The sequence below is a fragment of the Equus caballus genome, chromosome 18, assembly GCF_041296265.1.
Source record: "Equus caballus isolate H_3958 breed thoroughbred chromosome 18, TB-T2T, whole genome shotgun sequence".
Lineage (NCBI taxonomy): Eukaryota > Metazoa > Chordata > Mammalia > Perissodactyla > Equidae > Equus > Equus caballus.
Genome location: NC_091701.1, coordinates 21,530,319 through 21,548,346, shown reverse-complemented (window position 1 = coordinate 21,548,346; position 18,028 = coordinate 21,530,319). Strand labels below are relative to the sequence as shown.

General features: G+C 37.8%; 1 protein-coding gene across 12 annotated transcripts in view; it reads right to left on the bottom strand.

Annotated features, from left to right (window-relative positions):
- Positions 1 to 18,028, bottom strand: part of THSD7B (thrombospondin type 1 domain containing 7B) — a 1,030,427-nt gene that overhangs the window by 463,837 nt on the left and 548,562 nt on the right. For all 12 annotated transcript variants that reach the window (XM_070240788.1, XM_070240790.1, XM_070240792.1 and 9 more), the window contains one exon: positions 16,894 to 17,063. In XM_070240788.1, coding sequence (XP_070096889.1) covers positions 16,894 to 17,063 — 170 coding nt within the window. The remainder of the gene's footprint in view (positions 1 to 16,893; positions 17,064 to 18,028) is intronic.

Genomic DNA, 18,028 nt, shown 5'->3' with positions numbered 1-18,028 from the left:
AATCACACTTCATTATGAAATGATTAGAGTTCATTAAGCATCCTTTATGATGAAAGAACATGAAAATATGACCCATGAGGAAAAGTTGAAGACTGAGGGTGTTTGAAATAGAGGAAAATGTAGAGAATATAGTGTAGCTGTTTATAAATTTTTGAAGGATTTTTATACGAAAAAAGGATTAGTTTTATGTAGCTCCTAAGTGCAGAACTAGAAAAAGTGGATGGAAATTAACAAGAAGCAATTCAATCTAAGAGAAGTCTACAGAATAATTAGAACTTTATAGAGCAATGAATTAGTTATCACTAGCATGCAGTTGAAACCACACTCATGGATGCTTCAAAACGAAATCACTGCGTTTGAGAAAGGTTTGTACCAGACAACCTCCAGCCCCTTTCAAATTGTAGACATCCTTATTCACCTATCTCAGTTAATAAAGATAACAGGAATGGTCACAACAACACTGCTAAAGTTATACTTTGACATCTAGCCTTCGCCTGCATAAAGAAGAGAAGAGAAGGTCATTTTGGAGCTGAGAGACAGTCACTTAATATTGGGCAGTTAATAAATGTATTGCTACTGTGTTATATGAACACAAGTAAGAAAGTTTCCCTATCTTACCAATAGAGAACATCTATTCCATTACTCTCCAATTAAAAAGAAACATTCCCAAAGATGAACGTACACATGGTTTCCCTCAAAAAGGAGGTGGGGTTTGGGAGGGAGAGGGGATTGTAGTAATTATGGAGCTTGAAATGATAATGCAGTCCAGCCCTTTGAGCAAGGTGGCGGGGGTAGAGCTATATATACTATTAAAACATATTAAGGAATGAGTCATGCAATATGCGTCTTTGCCATGACTGTCCCATCCAGGCCCTTAAAACTAACCTCACCTGCCCATATCCCAAATTAGTTATGGACCTCACCCATCTGCCAGTTCCATCACCAAACCCCCTTGCTCTCTCCTTCCCTAGCCCTCCTGTTTTTCCTGGCTTCGAGGATCCTCTGGATAAACATCAACACTCTCAGAAATCTTCTAGTTTCTGTCCTCTAACATCAAATATCAAGTATACCTTAATAAAAATTTCTTTCACCTTCTGCATTTTCCCCCAAAATGCTCACCCATGTTCTCATTTGGAAACGATGATGAAGTACTCAGAAACAGATCTATTTCATAAGTCAGGATCCTCCCACCCAATGATATAAATGGTCAACATATTGGTAAAACATGCTTACAATTGTAAATGGTATACGGAAACTGCTATGTAAAGCTGAGTCAAAAGTACAACATAATGTTCAAAGTAGGGTGTAAGAAAAAGAAAACAAAGCTCCTTTAAGAAGTCTTCTATCTGACATAAAAAGAAGAACAAATCATGTTGACCTGTGACAACAAGATCTAAATTATACTATATAGGATTTTCGACTCTACTAAGGATAAAAGAGAAATCAGGAAAAAGTTTTACAAATTGAGCTTCAGAGTTTTAAGAAGAGAGTAAGCAGATCGATGTCTGGCATACAGACACCATGTCTTTTAAGTTTTAAGTCCACCTCAAGACGTTTGGAAACTGAGTAAAAAGAAATAATCATCTTTGTCTTTGAAACAGGTTACAGATTTTCGAGGATCTTTGACATAGTATTATCACAATAGACGTTTTGTGCAGGGTCATAAAGGAAAGCCACGCAGCTTATGTAAGACGTAAGAATAATCAGGAAGCAGAAATCCATAAAATCCTAGCTGAAAAACAATTAGAGTTAGCAAGTCATTAAAAGCTTTGATGCTAAAGCCGCAAACTCCACACTGAGCCCTGACATCTAAAATCATTATCAGTGGAAACAAGTTCTTACAGGAGCTCTGTGCTTCCTGGGGCTGCTTTCCAGCCCCTAGAACTTGAATAGTTGCCAAATTTAGCTAGAAAGAGATTATTAGACCAATGAGTAAATAAGTGTCAGGGGGAAAATCAGTGTTAGAGAAGGTGCATATTTTGAAAGCATATTAACTTTTAGGCTAGGGTAATGGATGGAGAACCCGGCAACGGGCCTTAGGTCCGCAGCTGACCAACTTTGAGAATCAAGCAAGTTTCAATGACTGCAGGTACGATTTGCCTATTTCAGGATAAAAATATTTAATTGTGTCAATCTTCTCTAAACTTCCTCATTTATAGGAATCATTTATTTTATTATTTTAAAAATTTACAAATTTCGGGGCCGGCCCGGTGGCGCAGCCCTTAAGTGCGCACGTTCCGCTTCTCAGCGGCCCGGGGTTCGCTGGTTCAGATCCCGGGTGCAGACGTGGCACCGCTTGGCATGCCATGCTGTGGTAGGCATCTCACATATAAAGTAGAGGAAGATGGGCATGGATGTTAGCTCAGGGCCAGGCTTCCTCAGCAAAAAGAGGAGGAGTGGCAGTAGTTAGCTGAGGGATAATTTTCCTCACACACAAAAAAATAAATAAATAAAATAAAATAAAAATTTACAAATTTCTAGGTCCACACTAGACCCACTGAAGCAGAATCTCTGGGGGAGGAGCCCAGGAAGGAATATGTTTAACAAGGACCACAGGTGGTTCATATCACCAGGTTTGTTGCTCATTACTGCTTAAATGACGCCTAAATTTCCTCTCAGTTCCAAAACTCCATTTCTTTGTCTTGTTTCAAGTAACAGTTTCTCATAGCTAAACAGAAAAATGTAGAAAGGTACTACTAAATCAACCAATAATTACATAGTTTACTTTAATGAAGTTATCTTTCTCAAAAATTACACATGTGGTTTCAAGCTTTATCCAGCCTAAAGAATACTAAATGAGTCTGAACAATTTGACAGTATACTGTAACTAGCAAAAAAAATTGCAGGTATAGAATTTTTGGGAAATAGTGTGCTGATAGTGTCCCCAGTTAATTCTATTTCAGTGAAAGGAAACATTACAGAAAATAAGAGAAAGAATATGATGTATAAACAAATTTTCTTCAGAATGTAACTAACTTTTACATTGATATTTCCCATTAGCATTTAATACACCTATGAGAAGAGAATGAATGCATTCTATTATCCTTAGTTTATAACCAGATACTTTATAATTGAAGCCAAAATCGTGTAACTCAATTACCCAAGGTTAGTACCATCATCAGTGGTAAAGGCAGAATTAGAACTCTGTTTGCCTGATTTCCAGTTCAGTATTTCTTTCCACATAATTCCATTTTATCAAAAAGTAATAACTATTATCTCCACTTTATGTACATTTGAAAAGTCACACAATGAAATCTTTTTTAAAAATGTTTCTTACCTTGAAATTAATAGGAGGCAACTTATAGATACAAACTTTTAATAGTCTGGAGTAGAATTTCCAGAATATTAACTCTACTGGCCATCAATTTGGGAAAAATGATTTTAAATTTCACATCTCAAAAATTTCTGCAGGATAAGCAAATCTGTTACATATTTATTTCTCTATACTTAACAAATTCTTCTCATAGCTTGTTGGATAAAGCTGCAAATCAACAGCCCAATACCTCTACAATATCTAATTGATTCAGGGAAATTGAACACATTTCTCAAGAAGAGTGTGGATGCTGCAGTTTTCAAAACAGAGAGGTCGTTTTCTAAACAAAAGTGTTTGTTTCTTGTGGTTTTTCGGCTATTATACCTGCCTTCTATGAATTAACACCACAAGGTAAGATATAAAATAGGAGGTTGCTTTTAGCCAATCAAAGATTTTGGAGGACATGGGGGGAATTTCATTGTTTCATATGATGGAGATACTAGTTCTTGATTATAATTGGAAGATCAACAGATCAGTCACTATATACAATTACTTTAGTTACATTTTTAATAGTAAGGGATATATTAACCACTGTGTGCATGCATTTACATATGTGTGTTGTCACGAGACAATTTCTTCATGGATCGGTCACACTTCTGCATGTCTTGTGATCGGAGATACTGACAGCTTTTGTTCCAGACTATCTATTCAGGAATGCTTATAGAGTAAACAGCCTTGGCACAGAAAGATAATGTCATCTTCTGGGGCAAAGGTTGTGCAGGTTTGCTTTCAACCCCTTGTGAAAGACTGAGGTTTCTAAAGCTCAGTGTCCCTCTCCTGTCACACAACTCACTATGTGTGCAGGCATCACGTGGCCCCTGTTGTGTTGCACTGTGGGAACTGGGGCTCAAGAAACCAGTACAAATGATGATATTCTGGCTACTGACATTGCTGTAAAGAACAAACTTCCCTTTGTCTCTGACCAAGGGGTCTCATGTCTTCTGCCAGTATCTGTGAAACAGTTGTAGGCTAACATGTTAGCTTGCAAGTAGGGTAATATCTGAGATCCTTTACAGTCCTTGATATGTGTGTATGTCAGTTACTCACATTTAAACTTATAAATAGCTCTTCCAACACTGGCTTTTGCACAATTCGTTCAGGATTGTCTTTTAACTCTCTATTTGTGTGCTAAGAAATCCTAGAGAGTCATTCTATGACTGGGCACTTCAATTAAGTAGCTGAACAGTCCTGGGAAATTTTTTGAAAAAGTCAAAACTTTTGTTATGTATTCTATCATATCATTCCAAAATTTTCACATCTACCACTTTTTCGGTGTCAAACTGTTGCAATAAAATGCTTAAGTCATGGTCTGTGGAATTCTTCCATTAAAACCAACTAGGATGATTTGAATGGGATGCTGATGTACCTGATTCCCTAATTTCTAGTGCAGTACCAAATGTCTTAGCAGTCAATTCTGAATGTACTCATAGAGAACTCACAGAGTAGTGTGGTGGTCTCCGTGATTGAACAATCTCAAGTAGATGTCAACTGGTAAGGAATTTAAGGAGTGTCCCCTCATACACACACCATACAAGATGCAGGGCAGAAAAGTGTCTGGCCAGGGCCTTGGTCATGCCCTTCCCAGACAAAACTGATCACACAATCTTATTACTGAAAGAAATTCTGCCATTGGATCATAGTCTAACGCCCTCATTCTACAGATGAGTTAGCTGAAGTATTTGCATTTTAATAGAAACTTTAAAGGACATACTCCTTTCCTCTTCTAAGTTGCTTGTTGTTTAATCTTGCATTTGAAACTACATTTTACACACTTGGAATATAATATCCATTATATTATACCCACATAATTCGTTTTTATGTTTCTCTCTCCAAATTGGCTTTGACCTCCTGATAGTCAAGGTTTATCTATTCATCCCTCTATCACTAATATTTGATAGTGCCTAGCCTATGCCAGGGCCTCAATAAATGTATGAATGCACAAAAAAGAAAAGCCTTTGGTGTCAAAAAGGAAAAACTATAACACCTTGTACTTATTGAGTGTTTACTATGCATCAGGTACTCTATCATGATTTTTTCTCCTTTTAATATGGGTCATCTCATTTAACTCTGATGACCCTACTGTTATCTCCTTTTACAGATGGGAAAACTGGAGGCTTAGAGAGGCTATGTGACTTGCTCAACATCATACAGCTAGGAAGGGGGGAGCTGGTGCTCAAATGTGGGAGTCCCCACTTCAGAGCCTAAATTCTCAATTACTAAGCTATTTGGATCTTTTTACCCCTTAACATCATATCACATAATCGATATAGTCATAAGGACTGGCTTCTTGTTTAATTCTAATAAACTCCAAGCATTTATTTATTTCTCAGAAGAGAAAGTGTTTTGGTAGGCAGAATAATGGCCACTCAAACATGTCTAAATCTTACTCCCTACTACCTGTGAATAGGTTAAGTTACATGGCAAAGGGGAATTAAGTTTGTGTGGAACTGAGATTGCTAATCAACTGACCTTGAGATGGGGAGATTATCCTGGATTATCTGGCGGGCCCAATGTAATCACAGGGGTCCTTATATGTGGATGAGGGAAGCGTAAGTGTCACGGTCAGAAAGACATTAGAAGATGTTATGTTGCTGACTTTGAAGACAGAGAAAGGAATCATGAGCCAAGAAATAAAGGTAGCCTTTGAAGCTGGAAAAGCAAAGAAAGGATTCTCTCTTAGAGCCTCCAAAAGGAACACAGTCTTGCTGACACCTTGATTTTAACTCAGTGAGACTCATTTCAGACTTCTGACCTCCAGAACCATAAGATAATCAATTTGGGTTGTTTTAAGTCATAAAGTTTCTCATTTGTTACAGCAGCAATAGGAAATTAATATGGAGTGTAATTAATAGAAAATAATCCCTGCGACAGAGACAGCTAGCTGACCCTCAAAGATTCAGGCTTCCCTTCCAAAGTGTACACTTGTTGCTAGAAAATGGCTACTCAGCCAGAGGGCACATTTTCCAAGGACCTCTAATTCCCCTACCCTCACTCCTCTGCATTGAGACAGGGACACAATGTCTAGTCTCTTCAGTGTGCTGTGAAAGTGTATCAGTTCTGAGTCAAGAGGTTTATGTTCTGGGTTCATGATTCTCATGTTCTCTGCTGCCTAGGTGATGCAATGCTAGCTTCTAGCCACAAGATGGAAACTCATGCACAGAAAGGTCAAGTAGCTTGCCCAAGGCCACAAAGGATGGCTGGAATAGAATGAGCAGAAGGGAGAGTGCAGTCAGCTGAGGCTGGAGAGGTAGACAAGGACCACATCATACATGGCTCTATGAGTGATGCTAAGAAGTTTTAATTCAGAGGAAGCCTATGAAGTCATTTTGCATGGGAATGATATACTCAAACAAGCTTTCTTGTAAAGTTCGTTTGGCAGGAGTGTGGAGAAGAAAAATAATTGCTAATAGTTACTCTCTGCTTATTGTATAAGGCTCTCTTCTGGGTGGCGTGTAATGTGCGTGTGTTCATTTAATCGTCACAGCACTCCTATATTCTAGGAATTACAATTATCTCCAACACAATTTATAAGTGATAGAGTGAGAATTTGGACAGAGGTAGTGTGCTTTTTGTGGTGGCTGCATATTGCTGTGATGCTAAGCTACGCCCCCAGTATTTCAGATACCAGCAGGGTCACCCATGGTGGACAGGTTTCAGTGGAGCTTCCAGACTAAGACAGACTAGGAAGAAGGACCTGGATATCACTTCCAAAAAGAATTTGGGCATGAAAACCCTATAAATAGCAGGAGAGCATTGTCTGATATGGTGCCAGAAGGTGAAAGGATGGCACGAAAAGTCCGGGCAGGGTTCTACTCCACTGTACACAGGGTCGCTAGGAGTTGGAATGGACTTGACAGCACTAACAACAACAAAGAGCATCTGCAGAGACCATGTGCTGAATCATATTAAACACGTCCCACTCTATTTAGACAGGAGTAATAGTAGAAAGAGGGAAATAAGTCGGGAAACTATTATAGTAGTACATATGAGAAATAATACTAGAAGGGGAGACAGATGGAAATAAATAAAAGAATAATTAAGTAAAAAATATATAGATAGAGAGAGAAAGAGATAGCGAAAGAGAGAGAGAGGTAGAATTAACAAAATTTGGTGATAGATTGAATATAGGCAAAGAGGTGAATGGCAGGGAAATATCAAGGACATTCCCCAGGTTTCTAGCAAGGGCACTCAGCAGAGAGAGAAACAATTTCCTGAATTTTGAAACACTAGAAAAGAATCTGATATGGGTTTAGGCAGAATAATAAAGAGCCCAGTATGGGGAATACTGGATTTAAAATGCTGGAGATTAGTCAAATAAAAATAGCTGGATCCAGTAGTGAGCTCCAAGCCTAGAAAGAATTGGGACAACTCAAATAAGTTTCATCAACTGTCAGAAATATGATTAAAGTATTAGAAAAGCAGATCTTGAAAGAATAAAATGAACTACAATTACATATTCCCCATGGAGACACATAGAATCTTAGAATTAGAATTGGCATCATATTTCAGCTGCTTTTCCAGCTTTGATGCGGGCATTGATTTTACTCTCCAGAAGGCCTGAGAAAATGACCAGAGGACACAAGGAGCAATTTAACCATTTTTAAGCACAGAGAGATCTTTCTAAGTGACTCTTCTCTCATGAGGATGAACCTGATGAGAGGTCCAAATTAGAACAGAGAATAAATTGGTGAGAAAGTTGTGAAACGTTCCTGCAGGAAGGGTTGGACAACAAGTGGATATTTCTTCTATATTCTACTTTTCAGGGCATTCACATATTCAACAAGGCTAGAGAAATAGATTTAGAAGGAATAACTTTGTTCTAGAAATTGTGCTGTCAAGAGGAACCTCATTACGTCTTGGCTTGGTGTTTGAGAAAAATCTAATCCAGCTGATAAAATGAAGTTGAATGAGACACCCAACTAAAGACTGTAAATGCAATAGTCTCAGCGTGTCTTCCAAATGCAATCTTCTGCTCTGAAAAGGCGAACTTAACTGTTCATTAATGAAGTGCAGGTGTACGTGAACAATGGAAATGAAGATAGAAATTGTCCCAAAGTAAAAAGAAATGTCTACAACTGAATGGGAAGATGATGTGCAGGGGTTTATGTCCATTTGTTCAAGAAATACCTACTGAGCTCTTACTACCTTTTGTTAGGCAGTAGGCTAACCGCTGTGAAGTCAACCACAGTTACTACAACTGTTCTCAAGATTCATGCCAAATGAAAAGAAGAGGAAAAGGATGAGGAAGGGGAAGAAATGGAAAAATTGGATGATGATGAGGAGGGAATATATAAAAGAAGAAGAAGAAAAATGAGGTTGAAGGAGAAGAAAAGAGAAGGAAAATGAGGGAGGACAAGAAGAGTTATTTACAGCTCCCACCATACTTCAGGCCCCTACTGTGTCTCATCTAGACTGTTATAATAAATCCTCAAAATCAGTGTCTCTCATTCTTTCTTTTGACACATATTCATTGAGTTTTGTTGTAGCTGAGTCCTCTAGAAAGCAGAGACTACAATGAGAACTTAGGTGTTAATACTTTATTTCGGAGGTGTGTGACCAGGAGGCAGTGACAGGGAGAAAACAGCAGGAGTAAAGCAAAGAAAATATGAAGTGATGCTATGTGATGTGTTATTGTGTTGGCTACCATTTCACATTAAACCATAACTATACATAGCAGAGTCACGTATTTGGAAAACAGGATTTCTCTGGAAGGATTGCAAGTATATACTGGAATAATATACAGGTGCACTGGGAATAGCCTGGCTCTCTCCTAAATCATGTTTCCCATTGGTGAAGTTTCACTCCTCAAGGAGTTAAATTTCCTACACGCCCAGGTTGTAGCCTCCAGGTTGCAACATCCAGCCCCTCAGCTGCTACTCATGCACCACATGCACCCCAACATGGTGTTTTACCAAAGTGTGAAAGTGAACGGACAACCATGTGCTTGTAGAGCATCAACCAAGAGAAAGAAAGAAGGTGGTAAAAGGAATATGAGAAGGGGCAAAGCTTGAAGTCAATACAAGCATCTTTTATGTGCCAGATACTGTGCTAAGTGCTGGGGGAACAGCAGTGAACAACACAGATGTGGTCCCTGACTCACAGACCTTGCACAGTAGCCTGGTTAACAATGCACACAAACAAGCAATTACAATGCAGGAAGATAAAGTGCTTTGATGGCTGAAGAGCAGAGACCCTATGTCATCTTAAAGGGTTCCCAGAAGGAACACTCTAAGAAGCAGGGGTAATCCAGGCAATAGGCCAGAGGCAGGGAGTAAGTTATGAGGGTCAGGAGGAAATGAGGAAGAACTTAGGATAGTGGTCAGTGGGCAGATAGAGACTGGCTCCAAAGACCTAGAATTTTAAAGAAATAGTTCAATATATTGTTGGAGCTCAGACTGCTGGATGGGGATGGAGAGGGCAATAGTTCAATTCTTACCATCTCATGGTCTGGTCATCATGAGGCCCAAAGACCACAACCTAAAATTCTACCTCTCCTGAATCCATAGTCCTTACCTTCATCCACCCCATATTCATGTCCAAATTGCTTATTGGTTTTATTCCGAATATGTTCTATGACTTTCCATTTCTGTATCTTTACTGAACCCATTTCCTGTTTCCTCCACCTGGGATTTTGTTCCCTCCACATGAACACCTGTTGAAACCATGCCTTTCCTTATTTAACGCCCATGAAAAGTCTTTCTTCTTCACAAACTTTTCCTATGTTCCCCACATCCCACTGGTTTAATCTCTCGTTCCCTGAAATTCCCATTTTCTTTTAAGGTACTTACCTCATTTCTGTACTTATTTGTTTGACTTTCTCATCTCCCATCCTGTTAAAGACTGTTAAGGATCAAAAGTAAAATCGATAGATATAAATAATTTGAAATCAACGGTGGTTTCCATAATCTGGTTTCTCTGGAGAATAACAGAGGGATGTATTTAACTCTGGAAATTACTCAAAAATCAACTACCTAGTGTCATGAGCCACATTTCAGTCCAAGCTGATCTTCTAAGTCCATTGATCCTCCTTATTTTCCTCTCCTTTGCATTACTCCCCAATCTTTCCCCATGGACCATTTCCATTTCTTCATGCTCCTCATAGCTTCTATTTTATCTGATTCTACTCCAGGCCCTCTGGACGACCTGGTCTTGGAACGGAATTCTGATATCTAGATAGCACATCACTTTGGCTTTGTCAATAGTAAAACAATTTCTTTCTCTGTGCTACCCCCCCAAAAAGAATTCAACGAAACTGAATATATCACTCTCTCACTTGAGGAGTTTTCCATTTTGAATTACATAAGCATTTGCAATTTGCTGTTTATACTATCGACACTGGCACTTGGAAACACAAAGAAGGACCTCAAGCAGAGCCTTAAAGGGCTTTGCAGTCTAATAGGTGACACAGAAAATAATACCAATGGCTATAAATCAGGCAAAAAGTGTGTTACAGGGGTATGGACTCAGTGCAACAGCATTAGGAAAGTTGAAATACGACTGGCAAAATCATTGAAAAATCCAAACTCACATCCTATTCTAGTCCTTGACAATCTTGTTCTTCCATGATGCCACATGCTTTGGCTTCAACAGCACACAGTATTGAATTATCAATTTAGTTGTGTTAACTTTAAAGAAATATATAATATATTGCAGAAAGAAGAACATGTGTTTTCCCTTTTTAGGAGATCAAATTAAGCAAGACTCACATATCATCAAAAAGGTCTACTTTTCCACAAGCCATTTATTTTTTTCAAGAGTAACCTCTACTCAGTGCTAGGCCTTCTTCTCAAATATCTTGCCTCTATCATTTGTTCAAGGCAGCTCTCTCTTACTCTCATTTCAATCATGTGAATTAAACCTTCAGCTAAATAAATTGACAGTTTTAATGTCAAGAACAGCCTGATAATTTAATGAATGCTTAAAGTAGGAACTCTTTGATATTTTTGCTAAGCACAGTAATTCAATAAACACTTGCCATATCACACTAAAATTAGTTTGTTATACTTGATTAACAAATCACTAAACTGAAATACAAATGCAATGAAACAGAACCAGTAGAAACCAATCTCAATTGAGATTCCTGGTGACCAACTGCTTCTAAGTATTTAAGATTCCTTTTCTGAACTTTTCTCAGCTTCCACATTTTTGGAGAAAATATTTGGAAAGAATATTTTATATTTATGCTGACTTTCTCTTAAACTATTATCCCAATAATTGAAGATGTTTCCAAGGTAGAAAGATTACAGCCAATAGCCTTCTATCTCTTGGTCTTGTGTGAACGGCCATCAAATAACCTGTTGTTAATTAGGAAAGATTATTTCACTCAGTTATCATTGCTTCTCTGTTAACATAAAGCAAGAGAAAATGCTGTAACCCCATTCAAACAGTCTCATTTCTCCTGTAAGGGTCCACACTATGGGAAGTTCTAAGTACATTATTTTCCTGACACCTTATTCTCATACCCAAATGAGCTTATTGACTTTAAAATCAATTTATAAAGACTGATAAGGGACATTTCTCGGCCCTCGAATGATGGTGGAATATCTCTTTCAATTGCCCCTTAAGAAACCTGTTCATCTGTTTATAATGTAAATTACTTTATTTCATATCTTAAAAACTTCTTGGATAATCAGATAAATTTGCAAATAGGACATGACCACTCATGAGAATTCTCTCAGCATACTGACATTTTTACTTTCTTATATACAGATAAGAATATAAGATTTCTTCTGAGCTTAACAGCCTGCAGTGGGGGAAAAAAGGCTGCAATAGGCACCCATATTCTCACAAATAAAGTCTTAACTCCAGAATAGCACAAAAAGCCTAGCTCTCCAATGTCATTGTAACTTCATTATTCCCTGTGCTCCCCTCACACAAGGTCACCTGCCACCACTGAACATAAACATCTCCATTCCTTTTCATATGTCTTCTTTGTACCCCCTAGAACATTCTTTCCTAATGATCCTCCAAACTCTCTTTAAGCAATACTTCCTTTATGAAGATGACCCTCAGGCATCAAGTCGTTTTAACTATGTTATGTATGTATATATATATATAATGATCACATTACTTAAGACACTATAGCATAATTGTTAGTACAACTGTTGTTCCAATTAAAAGGCTAAATTAATGAGGCACCTTTATAATTTCAGTGTCTGGTACATAGCCAAAAACATAGCTGGACATAAATTACTTTTGAAAAAAAATGGTATTGGGTATTTATCCAAAGAATATACAATCAATAATTCTAAACGATATATGTACCTCTATGTTCATCACAGTTTTATTCACAATAGCGAAGACGTGGAAGCAACTCAAGTGCCCATGAACAGATTAACTGATAAAGAAGATAACTGATAAAGAAGATGTGGTGTGTGTATACATATATATACACATATATATATATAAAACCATAAAATGGACTACTGCTCAGACATAAAAAAGACAAAATCATGCCATTTGCGACAACATGGACAGATCTTGAGGGTATTATGCTAAGTGAAGTAAGTCAGAGAAGGACATATACCGTATGATTTCACTCATACGTGGAAGACAAACAAACAAGCATACACTTAGATAAGGAGAACAGATTGGTGGTTACCAGAGGGGAAGGGGCTGGGGGATAATGAGAGAAGTAAAGGGGCACATATGTATGGTGACAGAAAAAAACTAGACTCTTGGTGAACACGATGCATTCTACATAGAAACTGAAATATAATCACATACACCTGAAATGTACTCAATGTTATAAGCCAGTATGACCTCAAGAGACCCCAGAAAACTCATGCCCCTTCCACCATGTGAGGACACAAGGAAAAGACAGTCTTCTACGAACCAGGAAGCTGGCTGTCACTAAACAGTGACCCTGCCAGCACTCCGATCTTGGGCTTCCTAGTCTCCAGAACTGTGGTAAATAAACGTCTGTTGTTTAAGCCACTTCTCCCCTAAAAAAATAAACATGTGATTGTCATCCATCTTTTACTCACCAAATCATTATGTTTAAAACCAATTTAATGGACTAGAGACTGGAACAACATTTATGTGGCTCATCAAAGCTCGATACAGGTCAGAATTAAAACCAAGAACCAAAACATATTAAGTCTTCATACGCTAGTTAGACTCAAAACATATTAAGCCTCCATATACTACTTAGCATTCCAGGACACATTCCCTTATCTGATCATGTACTGCCTTAATGCCAACTCTGGGCCCAGCATGCTAAACACATAGGACTTTAAGAACTATTCAATCTTACTAGAGTGGAGGGGTCAACTAATGCATTTACTAATTCAAAACTAAACTGTGTCCCATTCTTAAAGTAGCTATGTCCATTTGATGCCAAATAATAAATCTGAGATATGAAAAAAAAAAATCCAGGTAGTATTCTGCTTAACTTCAACCATACCAATTTTTTATGTGGTTTTTGTTTTTCTTCACTATATAAATATATTCCATCTCTGTGCCACTTCACTCCACATTTGTTGATATCCCAGTCTCCAACCACATTGTCATGAACGGAATAAATTTGTCCTAGTGTTTACTAGATTTTAGAGGTGCAGCCCCTACTTCAATGTTTTACCCTTCTGAGAAATGATCTTTGAATGCAGACTGAATGGGTTTAGTTTCATTTGAGAAAAGGGCAAGAAGAAAATGGTCTCACCAAATCCAAGATTTAGATTTACAGGTAAGCAGCCCTTTTGCTGGTGCTTCTGAATTATAAAAGAGAAGCACAATTCTCCCTACAACAATAACTTGGAAACAAAGTCATAAATACTCCTCTACATTTTCATTCCCAATTCTCTTGGCTTGGCTATTATTACTAGTAATACTTCTCATATTTGATTGTTACAGCTTTATTTTGGTTGCACTTAAAACACCACATGCACAATGAACAACGGAACCAGGTAAATATGCCATAGATGTTATTATACTATTCCTACAAATACCATGAATTGAGGTTAAACGGGGAATGGGATATCACCAAGAATAAGTTGTCAACAGAACTGCATTGAAGTCAGAATTCAGCCTCACCATCCAACCTAGGCAAGTGACTTGAAGGCCCCCTTGGGAGAAAGTTCGCAATTTTTAAAAAATTCTGGCATATAGAAATTCTATTGTATTTTATTGCATGAGAAATCCATGAAAATGGATCTTGTTTTTTTCCCCAAGATTGTGGGTTCTTCTAAGATTAGATTCTCGGAATACAGAGCAGCCAATTTATAGTGGATGGTGGGATTTTGTAGGGAAGAAAAGTCAAGCAATTCCACTCCAGAGAGTGAACACAGTATGCTGGAGTGGAAGGAAAATTAACCTTGTGGGAGAGTCAACTGTGACTGAGAAGAGTTTCCCAAATCAAGGCTATTAAAATTCCTTCTCCCTCCAAAATGTAACATAATCAAAAAAAAAAAAAAATGATGTTCACTGAAATGTAAAAAATGTCACCAATTTTGGCCTTTATTCGGACATTAGCTAAAAAGGTTAGAAATACTTAAATTCTGCCTCTTTAAACACATTCATCGGTCCCTTACAATAGTAATTCAATTGTTCTTTTGTCTTTAAATTGAGCCACGAAGAAATTCCCACATTGCCAGATTTGTCAAGTTACGTCCATAAGTGATAAGAGTAGGAGATGAAAGCATTTATAAAAAGGTAAAGTGATGGCTAAAGAACCTTTCTGGCTCACTTTCACACAAGAGCAAAATAAAACTTTTGTTAACGATTACAAAGTTAGGTTGTAAGCCGTACCAGAGCTTTAAAGCAATTGTGGCTGAGGTGTATTTTGCAGCAACAGTTTGACTCACTGTATTCAACTTTGTACAAGAGTACATTGTCAGGTCATTCATCAATGTGTTTTCATCTCATTCCCACGTCTAAGACCCTCCCTGAGAACTGACTTTTACCAGGCTTAGGGCTTTCTAAGCACTTTCTGTTTCCGCGTAAACCCACATATTAATTTGGAAGTTACCTTGACTGAGTATTTTTTCCTCCTCTGTAGATGCTTGCAAGCAGATTGTACCAGGGTTTAACAGGCTGCTAAACCTGCATTTAACCCTTTCCTCTATTTAACCCCCCACCCACATGTAGCATATGATTCCCACCTCTAGAATGCCATCCTTCCACTTTCTTCCTAATTACAATCTCCCTGGTCAGTATGTTTCCATTAAGAAAGCTGGAAAGATTAAGATTGAAGAAACTTTAGAAATAAGTGATCCATAAGAAAAGCTATCTTTACTAAAGAAACTTTAGGAAGATGAAAATGTCTAATAGAAGATTCAAAGTTGAAGTTACAAATAGATAGATCATAATATATCAATTCTACAGAATTCTTATACATGTGTTGTCTCCTGAAGACCCTAGTACTGTAGACAACAGCAAAGGGGAAGAAGACGAAGGTGGAATAGAAAGATCACCAAGGTCGGAAAGAATAATCTGGAGCTTTTTATCTAGATGCTATTCTTCCAAATTCAGAGGAGTAAGCATACTCATGTTCTATCCTGAAACAGAAAGTATGTAAATTGTCACTTCCCAAAAGTGACATTAGAGAAGAAAGAAAAGTTAACTATTATTTTTTTAAATAACTCTAACCCTAGAAATGTGGCACTGTAACTTCAATTATTGAAGCACATGCTAAGAAGTCTATAAAGATTATCCCTCTATGAGTCATAAGGTGAATCATCCAAAGCTATGGTCATAAACGCCTCTGGAAAGATGAGAGACCATGTCACAAAAAAAGGCTCCTTGTATGAAAAGCTTTACAGGATAGAGTGGATGCCTTTCCATAGTACGAGAGCTTGCATCTTGCCTTCCTAACCAAATTCTACAGTAGAGAATTTATGTGCACACTCAAGGAAACAGCCCCACCTTCACCACATCTGCAGAGAGTACTGCTGTGTTCTACAATGTGGTTGGAACACGCCATACATTCTGCTAAAGTGGAAGCATTATTGCCCACTCCTGGCTTTTCAATCAATTGATTTAAATAAATCCGGGCCAGCTTTTCAGTCCCTATATGTTATTATTGACCCAAATCTGAAACAAATGGACTAGTGCTGAGGTTGTACCTGCCTAATAGATAGCCTGCCATGGAGGAAGTTGTTATGCCTCAACCTCTTCCTCTTTCTTCTTCTTTTCATATTATTCAAAATGTAGCAATAAAATAGTGGATCCTTGACATTTAAAAGTGATATGTCTGTATAAATTCCCACATTCACAAATTCTCAAAAAATACTCTTGGATAAAACAGAGAATTCTATTAATTCATTACCAATTGACTCACTCCAGTACATCAGCCTCTTAGCTTGTGGCATTCGTTTGTGCGACAGATCTTAGGTATATATTCTCATTTAATTTTCGCAATGATCCTTTGAGGCTGCTGTTAGTATTATTACTATGATTATTAACTACTCCAAATTACTGCAAGTAGCAGAACTTAGGGATGGTTTGCAAATAGTCAATAAAATAAATATTAAATTTGTGAATGCTGAGGGTCCTTTCTAGCAAGAAGAATACGAGGAGATGGTGTTGGAGTTGATTTCGCTTCCAATCAGCAGCACCACCTAACCCAGGAACGGGCTGCCTACCTTCCTTGGCCCTCTGTGTGGTGGATGCTAGCGTGCTCCGGGCACAGTACACCTCCCGGGTCTGGATCCCACCGCCGCAAACGGGTCCCGTGGCATGCCAGTGGGGATCCTGCTGCTCCAGGAGGAGAGAGACTTGGCATTCTTTCCATTCAGAGGTCCTCCAGGAATACCTGTTTGTTTCAATTTATTTAAAAGAAGAAGAAACAAGAAAAATGTAAAATTGTAAAAAAAACAAGTCATGATAGCAAACGTAAGTAATAATCTCTCTTTCTAGCTGTAAATCTTTGCCTATGGATAAAAAAGTCTACTGGTTTTGAATACTAAATTGCTTTTACTTCCTAGAGAAAAGTCACATCAGCTTATCATGGTAATAGCAAAGGATGAGAGGAGTGAAGGAAGGACATATGGATAAACAGTGGAAGTGTCTCAGCCTTGAAGCTGTAAGAGAGTAAAGAATTAAAGGAAGGAGTTGGAAACTAAATGAGCCTAATTCACAGCAGGTGAACTTGTCATGGGGCTTCATTTCACAAACGTGTAGATGACTTTGTGTGAAAGATGGCCTTTCTTTTGAAATTAGAAGGATAGCGTATGAATGTGTGAATATATTATTTTAAATAGAGATAACACACTTTTCAATTTTCTTGGTATAGGAAAGTATTTCTACCTGTTTGACCCCATCGGGATAAGGGTATAGACATTAAAAATGAGTTAACGTGCCACTATATTTAATTGATAAGTACTTTTTTTACATATGCAGACATGGTGTTATTTAAACTGACTTAGGGATATGCCCTCCTGGTTTATAGCTAGTTAAGATACTATCTTAATAGACACACATGCCTATTTCTCCCTAAAGGGGAGAAAACACAATGGAGTTTGCACACAATTTGTAGAAAACAAAACAACCATAACAACACTACAGTAAAACCTGGAGAATTATTTAAGACAGAATTTCCTTTTGTGGGTTATTACAACATTCCTTAAGTCCATAGCATTAATATAACCCTACAGCATTCACATAAATACCTACAGACCCATTAACTTCTGGAACAATAAACAAAATCTAAGGCCATGCTCGTATTTGCTGTCCCATTTCAGATTTAAGGCAAAATTTATCAGCTTTGCGATTGTTTAA